The 16,735-nt window shown below is 40.7% G+C and overlaps 1 protein-coding gene across 1 annotated transcript; it reads left to right on the forward strand.

Annotated features, from left to right (window-relative positions):
* The first annotated feature begins 5,919 nt into the window (after positions 1–5,919).
* Positions 5,920–15,701, forward strand: MANSC4 (MANSC domain containing 4). The gene is made up of 3 exons (XM_065940006.1): positions 5,920–6,244; positions 8,806–8,940; positions 12,240–15,701. The coding sequence occupies exons 1-3, from the start codon at positions 6,016–6,018 to the stop codon at positions 12,914–12,916; spliced, it is 1,041 nt and encodes a 346-aa protein (XP_065796078.1). The 5' UTR covers positions 5,920–6,015; the 3' UTR covers positions 12,917–15,701.
* The last annotated feature ends 1,034 nt before the right edge of the window (positions 15,702–16,735 follow it).

Raw genomic sequence — 16,735 nt, forward strand, 5'->3', positions numbered from 1 at the left:
AAACAAAAGATAACCTCCTACTGTGCTGATTAACATTTCCTGTTAGGAAGTTGTTGGTTCAGCTGCTAAATCATTTCAGACTCCTTGAGACCTCATAGACTGCAGTCCACCAGGTTGCTCCGTCCATGGGGTTTTTCCGAACAGGAATACTGGAGTGGGTTGACATTTCCTTCTCCAGGGGATCTTCCCAATCCACCTGCATTGGCAGGTGGATTCTTTACCATTGAGCCTCCAGGGAAGCGATTATGTTAAGGAGGGGAAAGTTAAAAACCAGAGAAGGAAGTCATATCCTAAAACATGAAATCATTTCAACACTTTCAGTTACTTGGTGCTTCTTTCTGTGTGATTTAGGGCTTCCCAGGTGGCGCACCTGATGCAGTGGTAAAGGATCCACCTACCGATGCAGGAGACATGGGTTCGATCCTTGGGTCAGGATGATCGCCTGGAGAAGGAAATGGCAACCCACTCCAGTACTCTTGCCTGGAAAATCCCATGGACAGAGGAGCCTGGCGGCCTACAGTCCATGGGGTCACCAAGTCGGAGATGACTGAGCACACACACTGGGAAATTTAGCTGCTTCATCATGAGATATTGTCATCCCTTATTTTCTTTATACTACACTATGAAGAAGTGAAGTGAAGTTGCTCAATCGTGTCTGACTCTTTGTGAACCCGTGGATTGTAGCCTACCAGGCTCCTCTGTCCATGGGGGTTCTCCAGGCAAGAATACTGGAGTGGGTTGCTATTTCCTTCTCCAGGGTATCTTCCCGACCCAGGGATCAAACACGGGTCTCCCACATTGGAGGCAGATGCTTTAACCTCTGAGCCACCAGGAAAGCCCATACTATGAAGAAGGAACTAAAAATTTAAAGACAGAGAAGAAAATTCTAGTAGATTCTGGCCTTCCTGGGAAAAGTGAAGGAAACAAAGATGGACCTATGACTTGTCTCTTTCAAGGTACTTCCTTGGATTCTGGGGGAAACTTCTAGTGTTCCCTTTGTTTCACGTGGCCTTTAGATCATTACTGATAAAACTCCAGTCTCACGTGGGACCTCTCACTCTTCTGTTCCCAATGAGCAAGTAGTGGAGACATCTAAGGTTTGTGGGTGCATGATCATGAGTGTAGCATCCTGTTTGGAAAGGCAGTGATTCGCTTCCAGTGTTAAGCTGGGAAACTGGCTAGGAGGCGCCCCTTGTGTCAAAGAGCCTTGAACCTGGAATTTGTGCCTCCATCAGCAACAATGAGTCAGTGGGTCAGCTAAGAACCGGCTTTTAGTCTTTCCTCAGTCCCTTTAGAATCTTTCACCAATGGATGCTTTTGTTTCCCAGGTGTCATAGATATGCCTCAGACTGGTGTTTTCTTGCTTTTTAAAAATGGCCCAAATGAAAAAAAATCACGCTCAAAGAAGCACAAGCTTTAGAAAGTAATTCATGCCCAGTACTATCATCAGAGCAGATCTTGGGCGGGTAATCTAAGGTGTCAGTCTGACAGTACTAGGCGCTGATCCTGTATTGGCCCCTGACGTGATAGTAACGTCATCTAGAATTGAAAGTCTCTTAAAGACTGAATCATTTTAATAACTCATGAAGTAAGTTTTCTGTTAAGCTAGAAATGCAGTCAAAACAATATAAACTTCATTTGCCAAAGATCTAAAATTACTATTGAGCTTCATGAAAATGTTGCTTGTCTATAACTGGAGATACACTTTTATAGATCTGTTATTGATTGATCTGTTGTTGACTAACCTTTGTGGCACCATGATTCACTTCAAACACGTAACAGTCTGTTTTACTAAATCTAAAGTAATGATCAAACACAAAGTTAGACTATTTCTTTAAGAATTTATGAACGGACTTTCCTGGTGGTCCAGTGGTTAAGTCTCCGGGCTTCCACTGCAGGGGACACAGGTTTGATCCCTGGTCTGGGAACTAACGGACTTCCCTGGTTGCTCAGACAGTAAAGAATCTGCCTGAAATTCAGACCAGGTTTGATCTGCATTGGGAAGATCCTCTGGAGAAGAGAATGGCTACCTACTCCAGTATTCTTCTTTTTTTTCCCTTTATTTTTATTAGTTGGAGGCTAAATTACTTTACAATATTGTAGTGGTTTTCGCCATACATTGACATGAATCAGCCATGGATTTCCATGTGTTCCCCATCCTGAACCCCCCTCCCACCTCCCTCCCCATCCCATCCCTCAGGGTCATCCCAGTGCACCAGCCCCGAGCACTTGTCTCATGTATTCAATCTGGGCTGGCGATCTGTTTCACACTTGATAATATACATGTTTTGATGCTATTCTCTCAAATCATCCCACCCTCGCCTTCTCCCATAGAGTCCAAAAGTCTGTTCTATACATCTGTGTCTCTTTTTCTGTCTTTCATATAGGGTTATCATTACCATCTTTCTAAATTCCATATATATGCATTAGTATACTGTATTGGTGTTTATCTTTCTGGCTTACTTCACTCTGTATAATGGGCTTACTCCAGTATTCTTGCCTGGAGAATTTCATGGAGAGAGGAACTTGGGCTACAGTCCATGGGGCTGCAAAGAGTCAGACACGACTGAAGAACTTTCACTTTTTCTCTCTTCAAGGAACTAAGTTGCTTGGTACAGCCAAAAATAAGAAAAATAAAAATAAAAAATTCAATTAAAAAGTTTATTTTTAAAGCAAAATAAAGAATTTATGGAAAGTATACCTTTTGACCTAGAATAGAGAAAAATCAAAGTACAAGATGTTTATCACAGTGTTGCTTTGAATAGTAAAAGATTGAAAGACAACATGTAACAATAGCAATAGCTAACATTTATTGAATGTTTATTATATGTTGTAAGTGCTTTACATGGATTGCAGTCTATTTTAATACTCTTCTACAGCTGAGGAAGTTGAAGTGCAGAGTAAATTTTGGTATATGAGTAGAATGAATACCATAGAACTGTTACAACTTTGGATGCAGAGCTTTCTTTAGAGACACTGAACATATGATTTTACGTTGGATTTTTAAAAAACAGTTTCTGAAACAGTATGAATCCATTTTTTGTAAAAAATTGTACATGTGTATTTTTTTATGGAGATGTCTGGAAGGATGTTTACCAAAAGAGTTAAGATTGTGAGATCTTGAATGGTTATTATTTCTTTTTGTACTTTTCTGCATGATTTGGGTTTTTAAAGTGCATGTTCATCCTCAGTCACTCAGTCATGTCTGACTCTCTGTGACCCCATGGACTATAGCCTGCCAGGCTCCTCTGTCCACTGGGATAATCATCCCAGTAAGAACACTGGAGTGGATTGCCATTTGTATATCCATTTAATAAAAACAAAACATTTTAAGAAAATTAATGATATATCCCAATTTTTCAGGCCCCATTTTTAAAATTGATTTCCATCAATTTTATGAACTGGCGAAATGAAAATGTTAAGTAAATCTACAATTACTATCTTTTAAAAAAGATGAAATATTGACTGCTTTTCAAACATCTTTTGAATTTAATGTCTGCTGTTACCTCACTGCCACTTAAAAATTGTTTATATCTGTTTTTCAGTCCCTCCAGCATTTCTAAAACAGTTGTTTCCTTTTTGTTTTTTAATGAGCAAGACTGAAATTTCTTGCTTTCATTAAAGCATGGGGGCAATTTAAATGTTTAAAGCAGAACAGTTAAATGGCTCTATTTAATTCGGGCTGAGCATCATCATGGAGCCGAAACTTTCACTTATTTCAGTGTTTTCCAGATGTCTTTGGGAATCACCTGAGACACTTCATATAAAGATAAGAACTCTGGTTCCCATATCAGAGCTACTGAATCAGGCTCTTGGGAGGACGGTTCCGGTCCCCATCTCAGATCATTATAGTTTCCTCCCTCTGCCCCCACTGTCCTGTTTTTAATCTCTCCTTTTCAAAATAGCCAACTCCAAGAAGTTACCTGTTTCCAGACTCGGTGTTTCTCAACCACCCCCAAATCTGTTATAAAAAATTTAAAGCCTGCTTTTACATTGGAACTTGTAGATTCTTTAAAATGCAACCTTGATCTCCCCGTGGATATCATCTGAGAGCAAAAGGGTTAAACAGCTGTGGATTGTTCCCTTACCCCTGCCAGAAACATGAGCACTTCAAGGAATTATATATCACAGAAAAGAAGCCACATTTAATGTGACTGAAAGATGTGGAGGTTAGAAAGTTGACTTTCCGGTTTATGTCCCTAGAGTTTGAACTAATCCAAATAGCTACTGGAATCTCAGGGAAAAACAGGGAGCACTCTTTTGTTCTCATCTGTCTCCTGTTTTTACCGTTAGGAAACCCTAACTCTTCCCTCTGAACAGATGAAAGCCTGTTTATTATTTTTAGTGTTTTTATGTGGCTTATGCAAAGTTAAGACTTATCCTAATTTTTGCTCAGAAGAAATTTTTTTAAGTTAATCAACCTTTTGACTGTCATCCTCTTTATTAATTACTAATATGTATCAATAGATATAATTACACTATTATTAGTAGACAGGTAGAGAGATGAAAGTTCAAAGAATGATAACATTTTGGTGTCAAGTAATTGTGTGAAAAAGTGTATCATAAACAGATCACAGGAGGGAAAATTTTCACCTTTTTTCATTTTTTAAAAAAAGCAGTACAGTACTTTTTGGGCTTCCCCAGTGGCTCAGCGGTAAAGAATCCGCCTGCAATGCAGGAGATGCAGGAGACGTGGATTCGATCCCTAGGTCGAGAAGATCCCCTGGAGAAGGAAATGGCCATCCACTCTAGTATTCTTACCTGGAGAATCCCATGGACAGAGGAGTTTGGCAGGCTATAGTCCATGACATTGCAAAGAGTCAGACATGACAGAAGCGACTAAGCACACACAGTACTTTATACCCCAAACTAATTCCCACTAGTGCTTTGTATAAAAATGGATATAAAAAAGCAACAGTTCTATGCTTTGAACCAATTTCATCTTGGATATTGTGGAATATGGAACACAATCTTCACAAAAAAGAGGCCATTTTCACGGCCTTTAATATTTTTTCAAATGTTTTGGCATTGCAATGGAAGTAACTTTATTAATATTTAGAATTTAAAACTATTTCCCTAATGCACATTTCCTGTAACTACATCTGCTTCAGAGATGCCTTTATGTATGTGCATCACAAAGTTTTCTTTGTAACTTGAAAACATAAATAGCAGAAAACCCCCAAATTGAACTTCTTCACAATTTTCTATTATGCTTTTAACTCTTGTTTGAACAAAATAGACTTTAATGGGTGTTGTATTCCATCTACGTTATTAGAATATTCTTGGCTGGCTCTTTTATCTTTTCAAAAAGCATGTGGCTGGCCTTTGCAAAAAATGCCTGATCCCAGAAGTGACCAGGATTCATAGTCAGTGTTTTCCAAAATCACTGCAAAGTTAAAAATTTTTTTTCATTTTTATTTCATTTCACTTTTCATTTATCTTTTAGTTTTTTTCCCAGTGATTCTGAATATTAGAACTTCAATTCAAAGGAAAAAGATCACTGAAAAAAAAAATCTGCAGTCACAAGTTTCTTAAAGAAACTGACAGAAGTATCCTGACAAAATGATGTCTTGTTTCCTGGTGAAATGGATCCTTCCTTTATCTGACGTCAAGTGACTGAACTGTTGTTTTCCTCAGAAAGACTCTTGGCTAGGATTTCGAATTGTCTTTATATTTACTTGGTAAAAGGTGTCTGTGACTTCCCTTTCAGAGAAAGAAGAAAAGCAGAGGAGAGAATCTACATCTAGAGAGGCTAAAGGACAGAGGACTGAAATGGCCTGGAAAGTGGTCAGAATTAACACCAGCAAGTCATCAAGTCCCAGGTGTGGGGTGCAACTGGGAAGAAACAAAAGAAAAATCGGCGTGCAGTCAGAGAGCCGCTTCATTTTTCTAGAGTGACCCTTCACAAAGTTCCAAGGAAGCTCTTCCTTCACAACAGCCCTGAAATCCCAGCTGTTTTGAACCTGATGGTCGGCTCCAGCATCTGTCTTATTGCCGAGTCTTCATTCCAGGGAAATGCGTGCCGTGGTGGTGGCAGCAGACGTGATACTGCTCCTGAGCATGGGGGGGACCTCAAACTCTCTTTGCTCACCCACCATGTTTTACAGAGACTGCTGGATCCGTCGCTTCCCAGGTCTTCTGATTGACCTGGAGGAGTCTCAGAAGCTGGGGGCGCAGTTCCTGAGGTATTATTCTGAAAACACTGGTCAGAAGTGCAGTCGGAACTGCTGTCTTAGGAAGGATGGTAAGTGTCCATGATAGACCTGTGAAAATCGGGGCACACTTCTAAAATGAGGACCTGAGGAAGGAGCCCTTGGCAGAGGGCCCAGTGAACAACTGACCCAGACTAGGGAACGTGCCCTGAATGAGGGAGTGGGCAGAGAGGGGGAGACACGGAGACTGACTTGGCAGTTGAGGTCAGTGCCAGCTTGGTTTATAAATCTAGCGATGACCCAGGAGGCTGTGAACCTGCTGGTAACAGAGGACCTCTTCTCTTCACTAAAGTGCTAAATGAAAATATTTCCTTGAGGGCTAACTAACAATATTTCTCTAGCCCAGAATATAGCATATATAATTCCAAAAGTATTTATAATAATTTCCTTTCAAAGTTCTTTCGGTGATGTTAGTATATCATATCACACTTTTGAAATGTGTTCGCTTGGGCTGACCAAATGTGGGAATGTATTGAATAGGATTTAGATTGTGATTCATGTTTTGAAAGAAATAGGGAGATATAGATCTACTGGAAAAAGGAAGGAAGGAAGGCAAAGAAGAGAAAAGAAAGGAAGGGAGGACGGGAGAAAGAAAGAAGTGGGGGAGGGAGGAAGGAAGAAAAAAATCTACAAAATACCCTGACGTAATTTTTTTTGGGTGTGAGATGGGGAATCAGGGTTAAATATCATTCATATAATACAATCAAGGCCTGTAATTAGAAAAATGCTTCATTGTTGCAGAATTTCAAGTTACATTTGACTTCATTTATTTCATTTTTCCAAGGTTTGAAAGCTACTTGGAAAAAACCAAAGTGACACAGCACTTTAAAATAATTCTCTTGTTCCACACTTTCTTCCTGCAGTCTCATACTGACATTAATTGCCTCTTACCCAATTACCCATGTAAGATTTCTAGGATGCAAATTGGAGCTCCTTGGAGAATCTATACTGTCTGTCAAGAGACCACAGTGTAAGAAGCTGTCACAGACTAAGCCCTCAAATGTAATCAGGCACAGAAGAGAGCAATTAATTTATTAAAGGGAAATTTTGAAAAAGTCAGCAGATATTCAGCTTCCAGATATAACCCCAGAAACATTCACTGACAGCAGACGAGGGAGGGGTGATAACTTTCCCCCATTTTCCCATGCCATGAATTTACCTGATTCTCCACACCAGGGAAACTGTGGCCTATGGACTTTCAGGGATACTAAAAGGATCCATTTAGAATTCTAGGATTTTAGAATCTTGAGGGGCTTCCAAGTTGCGGCTTTCCTTCTCCAAAAGAAAAAGCACAAACACACATCCATTTTTACCTGGAAGCCAGAAATTCAAAATGCTACCATGCTGCAGTAGCTAACCTGCTCAGAGCTGGGACTCTGAAATACACATGAAGATCTTAAAAAATTAGTCCCTACAGGATCCACTACTTTCTTATCAGAAATTCAGATGTCTAAATTGGTGTTCTTTCTTCCTTTTCCTTAAACTTTACAGCACAGTCCTCAGGGAAAATGTCTTGGTAATCTACAATGTATTAGTGATGAATTATTAATTGACTTTTCTCTCATTCTTTCTCCTGGAAGAATAAAAAGAGCAGAAACATGGGGTGTCCCAGAAGTAATAGGGGAGAGGTAACCCCCCCAGTTAGCCTTACACAGAAGCAGAGCAGGTTCTGCCAACAGTTCCACAGCAGTGCAGATACACTCTGAGGTCTGGTAAGAGTATATTCTCCCTCTGTAATCTCATTTTATTAAAGAAGCTGATACCTTTGGGTCAATGAGTATTTCTCATCACATGGTTCCTACTATACAGCGGCAGGAGGAAAATCTGTGCTGCACTACAGGGATGACAAGACTGAAGATCTGCACGTAAAAGTTACGCAGAAATAATACAATATCTTTTAAGGAGCAAATCTCCTTAGAAAAGAGGAGCTGGGGAGAGCAATCCCCCCTATAATTTAGCCACCCTGTCAGTTTACCCCCTTCGTCTTTGACGCTGATTAGCTTTTCACTGGACATAGCTTAGCAGCATAGGGCTGGCACACACCTGCGGTCAGGGTCAGGTGATGCTCACCCACACTCCCGCCTCTGCACCCCCTGAGCCTCTTCCAGGAACTGTCAGTGCTGTTGTGGCTCTTCCCGCCACTCCCCTTTCTGTTATAGCATTTGTCCATTTATTTTCCTATTTCTTCCTCTGGTGAACTCCTTAGCATTCCAAGAGGGTATTACACCTGGAAATCTCATATTATAAATAGCAGATTAGAATATTATGATATTATAAATCTCCCTTCTGGGGAGAGGTTTTTGTAGTCAATTGAGTTTTCCTGAACATGAAATACTGGGATTGCAAAATAATTCCAGGTAATCCTGTGTAGCATAGGAATGTATTAAAGATTACTGAAAGAAAAATCAGTATTTTCTTTTGAAGAGGCATTTCCCCATCATCACAGAAATAGCTGCTCTCAGTTCAGAGTAAGATGTCTGAAACAGCCCTGCTATGAACTGTTAATCCAGTGTTTGTGAAAGAAACATAAGCTACTCAGAGCTTATCAAGCTGCAGGAATCAAGCAGATATACTTTGCCTGCTTCCTTTTCAGTGTCCTGTAACCTGGCTGTCTTCTTCCACGATCCTATTCATGACAATGTCAACTGCCTCCATGTTCACTGCCCAACCCTGGAGAGCTGCATATTGGAGCCTGGAACCAGTGCCATTTTATATAACATAACAGATGGTAATGATTTATGTACTTTGTATGTATTTCTAAGAATGTCTAATATTTTAGTAGAGGCAAATAACCTAGAAATTGGCTGGAAGAAGCCATGTATGAATCTCTAAATAATTATTTTCCAGTGAACTCTGTCTGGAAAAGTTTGGGGCTTCCAAGGCAGAAAGTAAAAGGAAATTCTCATTAATTTGGCATGTTCAGCAAAGATGACTTTGTCCCAGATAACAAATCGTATGTGACTGAACAAGAACATTGTATTTCATTTATCCCAAGAGCCTTCAACAGTAGCCAAGAGAGGTATTTCTACTATAGTCATTAAGAATACAACTAGGAAGTAAATACACTAAATGTCATTTTTGAGGCTTGCTGACACTATATACAAGGATTCTACAAAGATTGATTCGGGGGTGGGAAATACACTTACTGCCACATATTAATTTCTGGTCCCAAGATAACCAGTATGTTTTAATTTAGAAAAACACATTATTTAAGCGTCCTTTGCCCATAAATATAATCTCAGGGTACAGATTTGTAAACATCAAAGATCGACTTTTGCCATCATGATACAAAGAAGGTAAATTTCTTTATTGATCTGTGCTTGTTGAACACAAGCTGTGTTTATCACTGCAGCTGTGTCTGTGCCCTCAAGTTCCTTCTAATCTAGCTGAGGAAAGAAGTCTCACAGTTAAAGACATACAATTCAATTAAAAATAGATGATACTGCCTCAAGTACAGGAGAAGGCAATGGCACTCTACTCCAGTACTCTTGCCTGGAAAATCCCATGGACAGAGGAGCCTGGTAGGCTGCAGTCCATGGGTTGCTAAGAGTCGAACATGACTGAGCGTCTTCACTTTCACTTTTCACTTCCATGCATTGGAGAAGAAAATGGCAACCCACTCCAGTGTTCTTGCCTGGAGAATCCCAGGGACGGGGGAGCCTGGTGGGCTTCCATCTATGGGGTCGCACAGAGTCAGACACGACTGAAGCAACTTAGTAGCAGCAGCAGCAGCAGCCTCAAGTATAAAGGCTCAAAAGGTTGGGTGGGTGTGCTAAAGAAAACTTTGATTATTCAAGGGAGGCTTCATGGAAGAGGGCAGGTAGAGGTGAGGAGTCTATGTCACACCCCAGGAAAGTAAGAACACTGATGCTGCTACAGTATGGGCACATTTGGGGCTGCAGTGGAAATATGGGTAGGATAGGGTAGGCCAGGTAACAAAAGAACAGAGTAGAGTGCTGGTTTGACTTTGTCAGAAATATGGAAACAACAAAAGAATTTAGTGAGAAAACGCTATCTTTAGAGTGATGTGTCTGGTTATCTTAGTCCAGGAAAATTATAAGCAGGATGCAGGCTAGACAAGGTGATTTTACTTGCAACGAAGGAGAGGGATAGTTACCAGCATACTGGGAAGGGATTGGATAGCACTTAGTTTTTGGATAGAGAAGAAGAGAAGTCTTAACCCTGGCGGTCCAGTGGTTAACTCCGTGCTTCTGCTGCAAGGGCACAGGTTTGATCCCTGCTCTGGGACATAAGATCCCTGCAGACCCCCAAAAAAGAGAGAGAGAGAGAACAGAGGAGTCAAAAATCCCTTAGCAGTGCAGAGTCCATCATGGGTGATGGAAGCATGATGATGCCTCTGAACAAGACAAGGAGGTAGATAAGATGATGGTTCTGAAAATGTCAGTGGTGATGTGAAATGTTTAGGTGAGAACATCTAGTAGAGTACGGAGAAATGAGACCAAAGCTCAATAAAGGGGGAAAGACTGGGCACGTGGATTTCAGACTGGCCATCAATGTAGTAGTGATGATAAGGATAATATTTTTGGCAGTGGCAGGGGTGTGGGGAGGTGGGGGGTGTGGTCAGGGGCAGAGGTTATATGGAATGCAGAGAAATACCGCAGAAAACCAAGGACTAAAGACTGTAGAAATCACGCAACCAGTTAGGATCAAGGAGAGAACCAACGGAGGAGGGAAAAAAGGGACGCAGGCAGCCTGAGATAAAGTGCCAAAGGAATCCATGGTGCAGGGAGTCAGTTCAGTTCAGTCGCTCAGTTGTGTCCGACTCTTTGAAACCCCATGAATCGCAGCACGCCAGCCTCCCTGTCCATCACCAACTCCCGGAGTTTACTCAAACTCATGGCCATAGAGTTGGTGATGCCATCCAACCATCTCTTCCTCTGTCGTCCCCTTCTCCTCCCTCCTTCAGTCTTTCCCAACATCAGGGTCTTTTCAAACAAGTCAGTTCTTTGCACCAGGCGGCCAAAGTATTGAAGTTTCAGCTTCAGCATCTGTCCTTTCAATGAACACCCAAGACTGATCTCCTTTAGGATGGACTGGCTGGATCTCCTTGCTGCCCAAGGGACTCTCAAGAGTCTTCTCCAACACCACAGTTCAAAAGCATCAGTTCTTCAGCGCTCAGCTTTCTTTATGGTCCAATTCTCACATCCATACATGACCACTGGAAAAACCATAGCCTTGACTAGACAGACGTTTGTTGGCAAAGTAATGTCTCTGCTTTTTAATATGCTGTCTAGGTTGGTCATAACTTTTCTCCCAGTGCAGGCAGTCAGGGAAGAAGAATTCAAGGAGAGGTGGCCATGAGTGTCAAGGACAAGGGGAAAGTGAAAGCAGGGACACCCAGCAACCAGGAAAGAGGGAAGGTACTGACCACTCTAGAAGCAGAATTTTGGCAGAATAGAGAATGGAAACATGACAGAAAGCACACAACAAAGTCAGGAAGGAAATGAAGGAAGTGGATGTTGGTGTGTTGGGGGCGGGGGCGGGGGTGGGGGGAGAACAAGAGAGACAAAGAGAATCAGTGTGACAACTGGAAAGCTGTTGAGAGCTTCTGAAGCCAGCGGGAAAGGAGTTTATAAGAGGAGACAGAACAAACACTGAAGAAGACGGGAGGAGCTGCGAAGGGATGAGCTTTAGGGCTCTGCTAATAATTTTGAACAGTTATACTTCTCAGGCCTCATTTTGTTTAACTCTAAAATGTTACTCATATCAAATGGTTACTGTTTCTGAAGTTCTTGCCCTCACACTGCTACTGTTGCCTAAAAGCCCTGGCAGATACAAAGTTTTCTCTATGATGTAGCCAAGTTTGTTCACAACAGAAGGTGTCTTCGAAAGTTAACAATTCAAATGTGGTCCCTATGGCTCAAAGCCTTTGAGAAATGTGCACTAGTGGAACTTGCAATTAGCTTAGTCACAACTCAGAGAGGCAAAATCCAGGACTTCACTAAACTGTACTTTAGGGCCCTCTCTGCTAAACTAAAAATAAATGATGCCTTACTTATCTTTCAGGTATAGATCCTGATTTGCTGGTTTTTGAACAATCACTGCCCACATATCTAAATACCCGTTCTTCATCTGATACATGGGAGAGACTAAGGATTCTAAAAGCTGTGTATTTAGACAAACAACAAACCACCATGATAAACCAAATGCTACCATCAATAGAGGCTCCGTCACCAACCACACATCAAGATTTGTTGGCAACCACAAATAATACTAGGTATTCCAAGGAACTGACCACAGACTCTTGGGCAAGATTCATTGCCCCGAATGACTCCATTACCACAAAGATAAATATGGTGTCAGCCAGTACTGACTTCATCAACAATCCAGATAACAAGACAGTTTCTCCTTTCTTTGTGCCCACAGACACAAAACTTTCTCATATGCCTAGTCCCTCCCAACTCAACAGCAGTAAACAATTACTGAACAAAACCAAAGGGTACAATGGCAGAAACCATACATCTGAGAATGAAGACTCAGCTCCTGATGGGGCAGCCGTGACTGGTGCAAAGACATGGCTGGTTCCGGTGGCCCTCTGCACCTCCGTCATCTTTCTTTGCTCTTGTGTAGTCATCCTGGCATCTGGATGCTGGCGAAAGCAGCACGGCCAGTATAAACCAGGGCAGAGAAAGTCGGGACCCAGGCAAATTAAAAAATGTGCAAATCAGAAATTCTCTTACTGATGGAAGATGAAAGCATTTTAAGTTTTCAAGAGTATCAGTTTTAGTTTTCTTAAGATGAGCAATTTGGTTAAAAAAAAGGAGAAAAAAAAAGAAAAGCACAGATGCCCATTCATACCAATCTCCAAAAGAAGGCCAGTGTTTGATAACTGCTTTTTGTGATTATATCCATTTCTTGAATAGTGTACCCTTTGCCAAGCTTCAAAATTCTGACCTCTGCAGTTATTCAGCACAACATAAGAGATAGTTCTAAGTGTTGTATGTATATCAACTTGTTGAATATTTAGAACTCTGTGAGTTTTCATTAACCATCATACTGATATTTCGTGGATGGGGAAACAGGAGAAAAAAGGCTAAGTACATTGCTGAAAGTCACACAGTTAGTATGTAGCAAAGCCAGATTTCATAGGCAATGTGGTTCAAAAGTCCACGCTTGAAATCCCTGTTGGTCTACAAGTCTCCACTTTCCCAGTGAGTATGGAAAAAAGATTCAGGAGGAAAACATCATAATATTTCTCTCCCGTTACGGTCATATTACTGTCACATATGTTAATGAAATCTTTTAGTGGTTTGAGCAAAGAAGCTTCTTAATTTTTTATTTAATTTTCTATGTTCGATTGATTAATCTTTCTCAATCCTAGTTTATCCTCTTCATTTTCTAAAACATGCCTCTCATGCCATGAGAATTATGGCTGAGATTTCTGAGTTTTCTGTTGAATAAATGTTGGGAGTTTTTGTTTATGTTCCTTGGTTGTAGACATTGTTTTCCCAGGGCAAATATTAGCTCTAGGTATTTCAAGCTCTGTCCACTCCTTATACCAGACTCACCCCCTAGATTTTATACTCCGACTCTTTAAGTATAGAAAACTGAATTACCGTCTCTAATGATCTTACACTTTAGACCCTTAGTCTCATCCTTAAAAATATTTTTTAATGGGAGAACAGACATTAAACAGCTATTTGGAGTAAGTATGTGTGTGCGTGTTCAGTTGCTCAGTTGTGTCCATTCTTTTCAACCCCATGGACTATAGCCCGCCACTCCCTTCTGTCCATGGGATTTTCCAGGCAAGAAAATGGGTTGGAGTGGGTTGCCATTTCCTCCCCATATATATTTCTTAATACACTAGTAAAAAAAAACAAAAAACATGCAATTTAGAGGGAATATCAAGATTTAAACTACCCTAAAAAGATATTTATCTGGGAAGATACCTTTAAAAATTATTTGTATACACATTCTTTTAAAGGGTTACTTACTTTTCTTTTAAATATATACAAATTGTCTGAAGGTTTCCCAACAAACTAGGGTTACTAAAAAAAAATTTTTTTCTTCCTTGAGATTTCTTCAGAATTTTGTTTCCTAAAACTGCTGTTTTTATAAAAAATGACCACAATTGGGGAAAAACATACTTACTTTGTAAGAAAACAAACTCTTACCCCTCTTCTTCAGTCTCTACCTTTGACCATCAGATAAACTGAGTAAAGACCCAAAAGGTTGGCCAAGAAGCAAAAACAAATGGACCTGAAATAACATCCTTACTGAAGTCAGAGGGACTGAAGAGAACTTCTGAAGAGAATTTAAAACTTTCAAGAAACAAAGATTTCAGGGCTTGGTCAACAACGAAGGCTAAGGTTGTTACACACATTTAAGAAACAATGATTATCAAAATCTTTCTGACACTGAAATTGGCTAAGACCTTTGGGGCAAAAAATCTATAGTAAGTCCAAATATTGTGTGATGTATTTACCAATTTGGAAAGAAAATATGCAAAGAAAAAACTAAAGCTCCCTACAATTAAGAAAACAGGTTTGTTCTATTTCTTAGTTGCCTATGTGTATAAGCAACTTCTGAGCCACGGAATTTAAGTTTTAAGTCAGAAGTGATCATGTATCAATATAGCAAAAAGTGTCCCTTAGAAACCTCATTAGAAGGATATTCACTATGTTCATTGTGATATTAGATCAATTAACAGCTTAAAGGGCAAGAATCTAAATAATGACAAATAGCGGTTTAATTACTGCTAACAATACAATGACAACAGTTTTGTAGTGTTAATCTTATAGCCCTAAGATATTGCCATTAGGTATCAATGCCACAGCCTAAGAGCCTTCAAGTCAGTTGCTCAGTAAGTTGAACTGCAAAGGTTAAAGGGTTAAAGTAAGACCTCCTTACTTGTGACACCAACTATAAGTTTAGAGGATGGCAAGTCGCAAAACCACTCTCAGGTTTGGTAATTCACTAGAAGAATTTACAGAACTCAATGAAAGCTGCTATACTTACGGTTTATCATCGAAGTGCAAGTGTTAGGTGCTCAGTCCTCTCTCCTTGCGACCCCATGGACTGTTGCCTGCCAGCTTCCTCTGTGCATGGGATTCTCCAGGCAAGAACGCTGGACTGGGTTGCCATTTCCTTCTCCAGAGGATCTTTCCAACCCAGGGATCAAACCCAGGTCTCCTGCATTACAGGCAGATTCTTTACCATCTGAGCCACCAGGGAAGCCACGGTTTATTATAGGGAAAGGATATGGATTAAAATCAGCCAAGGCAAGAAGTACCTAGGATGAATTTCGGGAGGGTTCCACACCCACAACTTTGTCAGACATTGTCTTCTCCCTGTGGAAGCAAGATGTATGCCTCTCCCAGCACCAGTGTGTGACGATATGTCCAAAGTACTGCCAAACAGTGAAGCTTACTGGAGACTCAGTGTTCTACATTTTTATCAAGGCTCTGTTACAGAGATACACCTGACTGATCAATTACCTGGGCAGTTGATCTCAGCTGCTAGGTGGACTGATTTACTGAGAGACTCAAAGCCCCCCCAACCCTAAAACACATGGCTGGTTTTTCCAGCATGTTTAAGGTAATCCAAGCCTATGCCCCAACCAGTAATGCTGAAGAAGCTGAAGCTGAACTGTTCTATGAAGACCTACAAGACCTTTTAGAACTAACACCCAAAACAGACGTCCTTTTCATTATAGGGGACTGGAATGCAAAAGTAGGAATTCAAGAAACAACTAAAATAACAGGCAAATTTGGCCTTGGAATACAGAATGAAGCAGGGCAAAGGCTAATAGAGTTTTGCCAAGAGAACGCACTGGTCATAGCAAACACCCTCTTTCAACAACACAAGAGAAGACTCTACACAAGGACATCACCAGATGGTCAACACTGAAATCAGACTGATTATATTCTTTGCAGCCAAAGATGGAGAGGCTCTATAGAGTCAGCAAAAACAAGACCAGGAGCTGACTGTGGCTCAGATCATGAACTCCTTATTGCCAAATTCAGACTTAAATTGAAGAAACTGGGGAAAACCACTAGACCATTCAGGTATGACCTAAATCAAATACCTTATGACTATACAGTGGAAGTGAGAAATAGATTTAAGGGACTAGATCTGATAGAGTGCCTGATGAACTATGGACGGAGGTTCGTGACATTGTACAGGAGACAGGGATCAAGACCATCCCCATGGAAAAGACATGCAAAAAGGCAAAATGGTTATCTGAGGAGGTCTTATAAGTAGCTGTGAAAAGAAGAGAAGCAAAAAGCAAAGGAGAAAAGGAAAGATATTCCCATTTGAATGCAGAGTTCCAAAGAATAGCCAGGAGAGACAGGAAAGCCTTCCTCAGTGATCAGTGCAAAGAAATAGAGGAAAACAACAGAAGGGGAAAGACTAGAGATCTCTTTTAGAGATACCAACGGAACATTTCATGCAAAGATGGGCCCAGTAAAGGACAGAAATGGTATGGACCTAACACAAGCAGAAGATATTAAGAAGAGGTGGCAAGAATACACAGAAGGACTGTACAGAAAAGATCTTCA

This window comes from Muntiacus reevesi, chromosome 1 (genome assembly GCF_963930625.1).
Source record: "Muntiacus reevesi chromosome 1, mMunRee1.1, whole genome shotgun sequence".
Classification (NCBI taxonomy): Eukaryota; Metazoa; Chordata; class Mammalia; order Artiodactyla; family Cervidae; genus Muntiacus; species Muntiacus reevesi.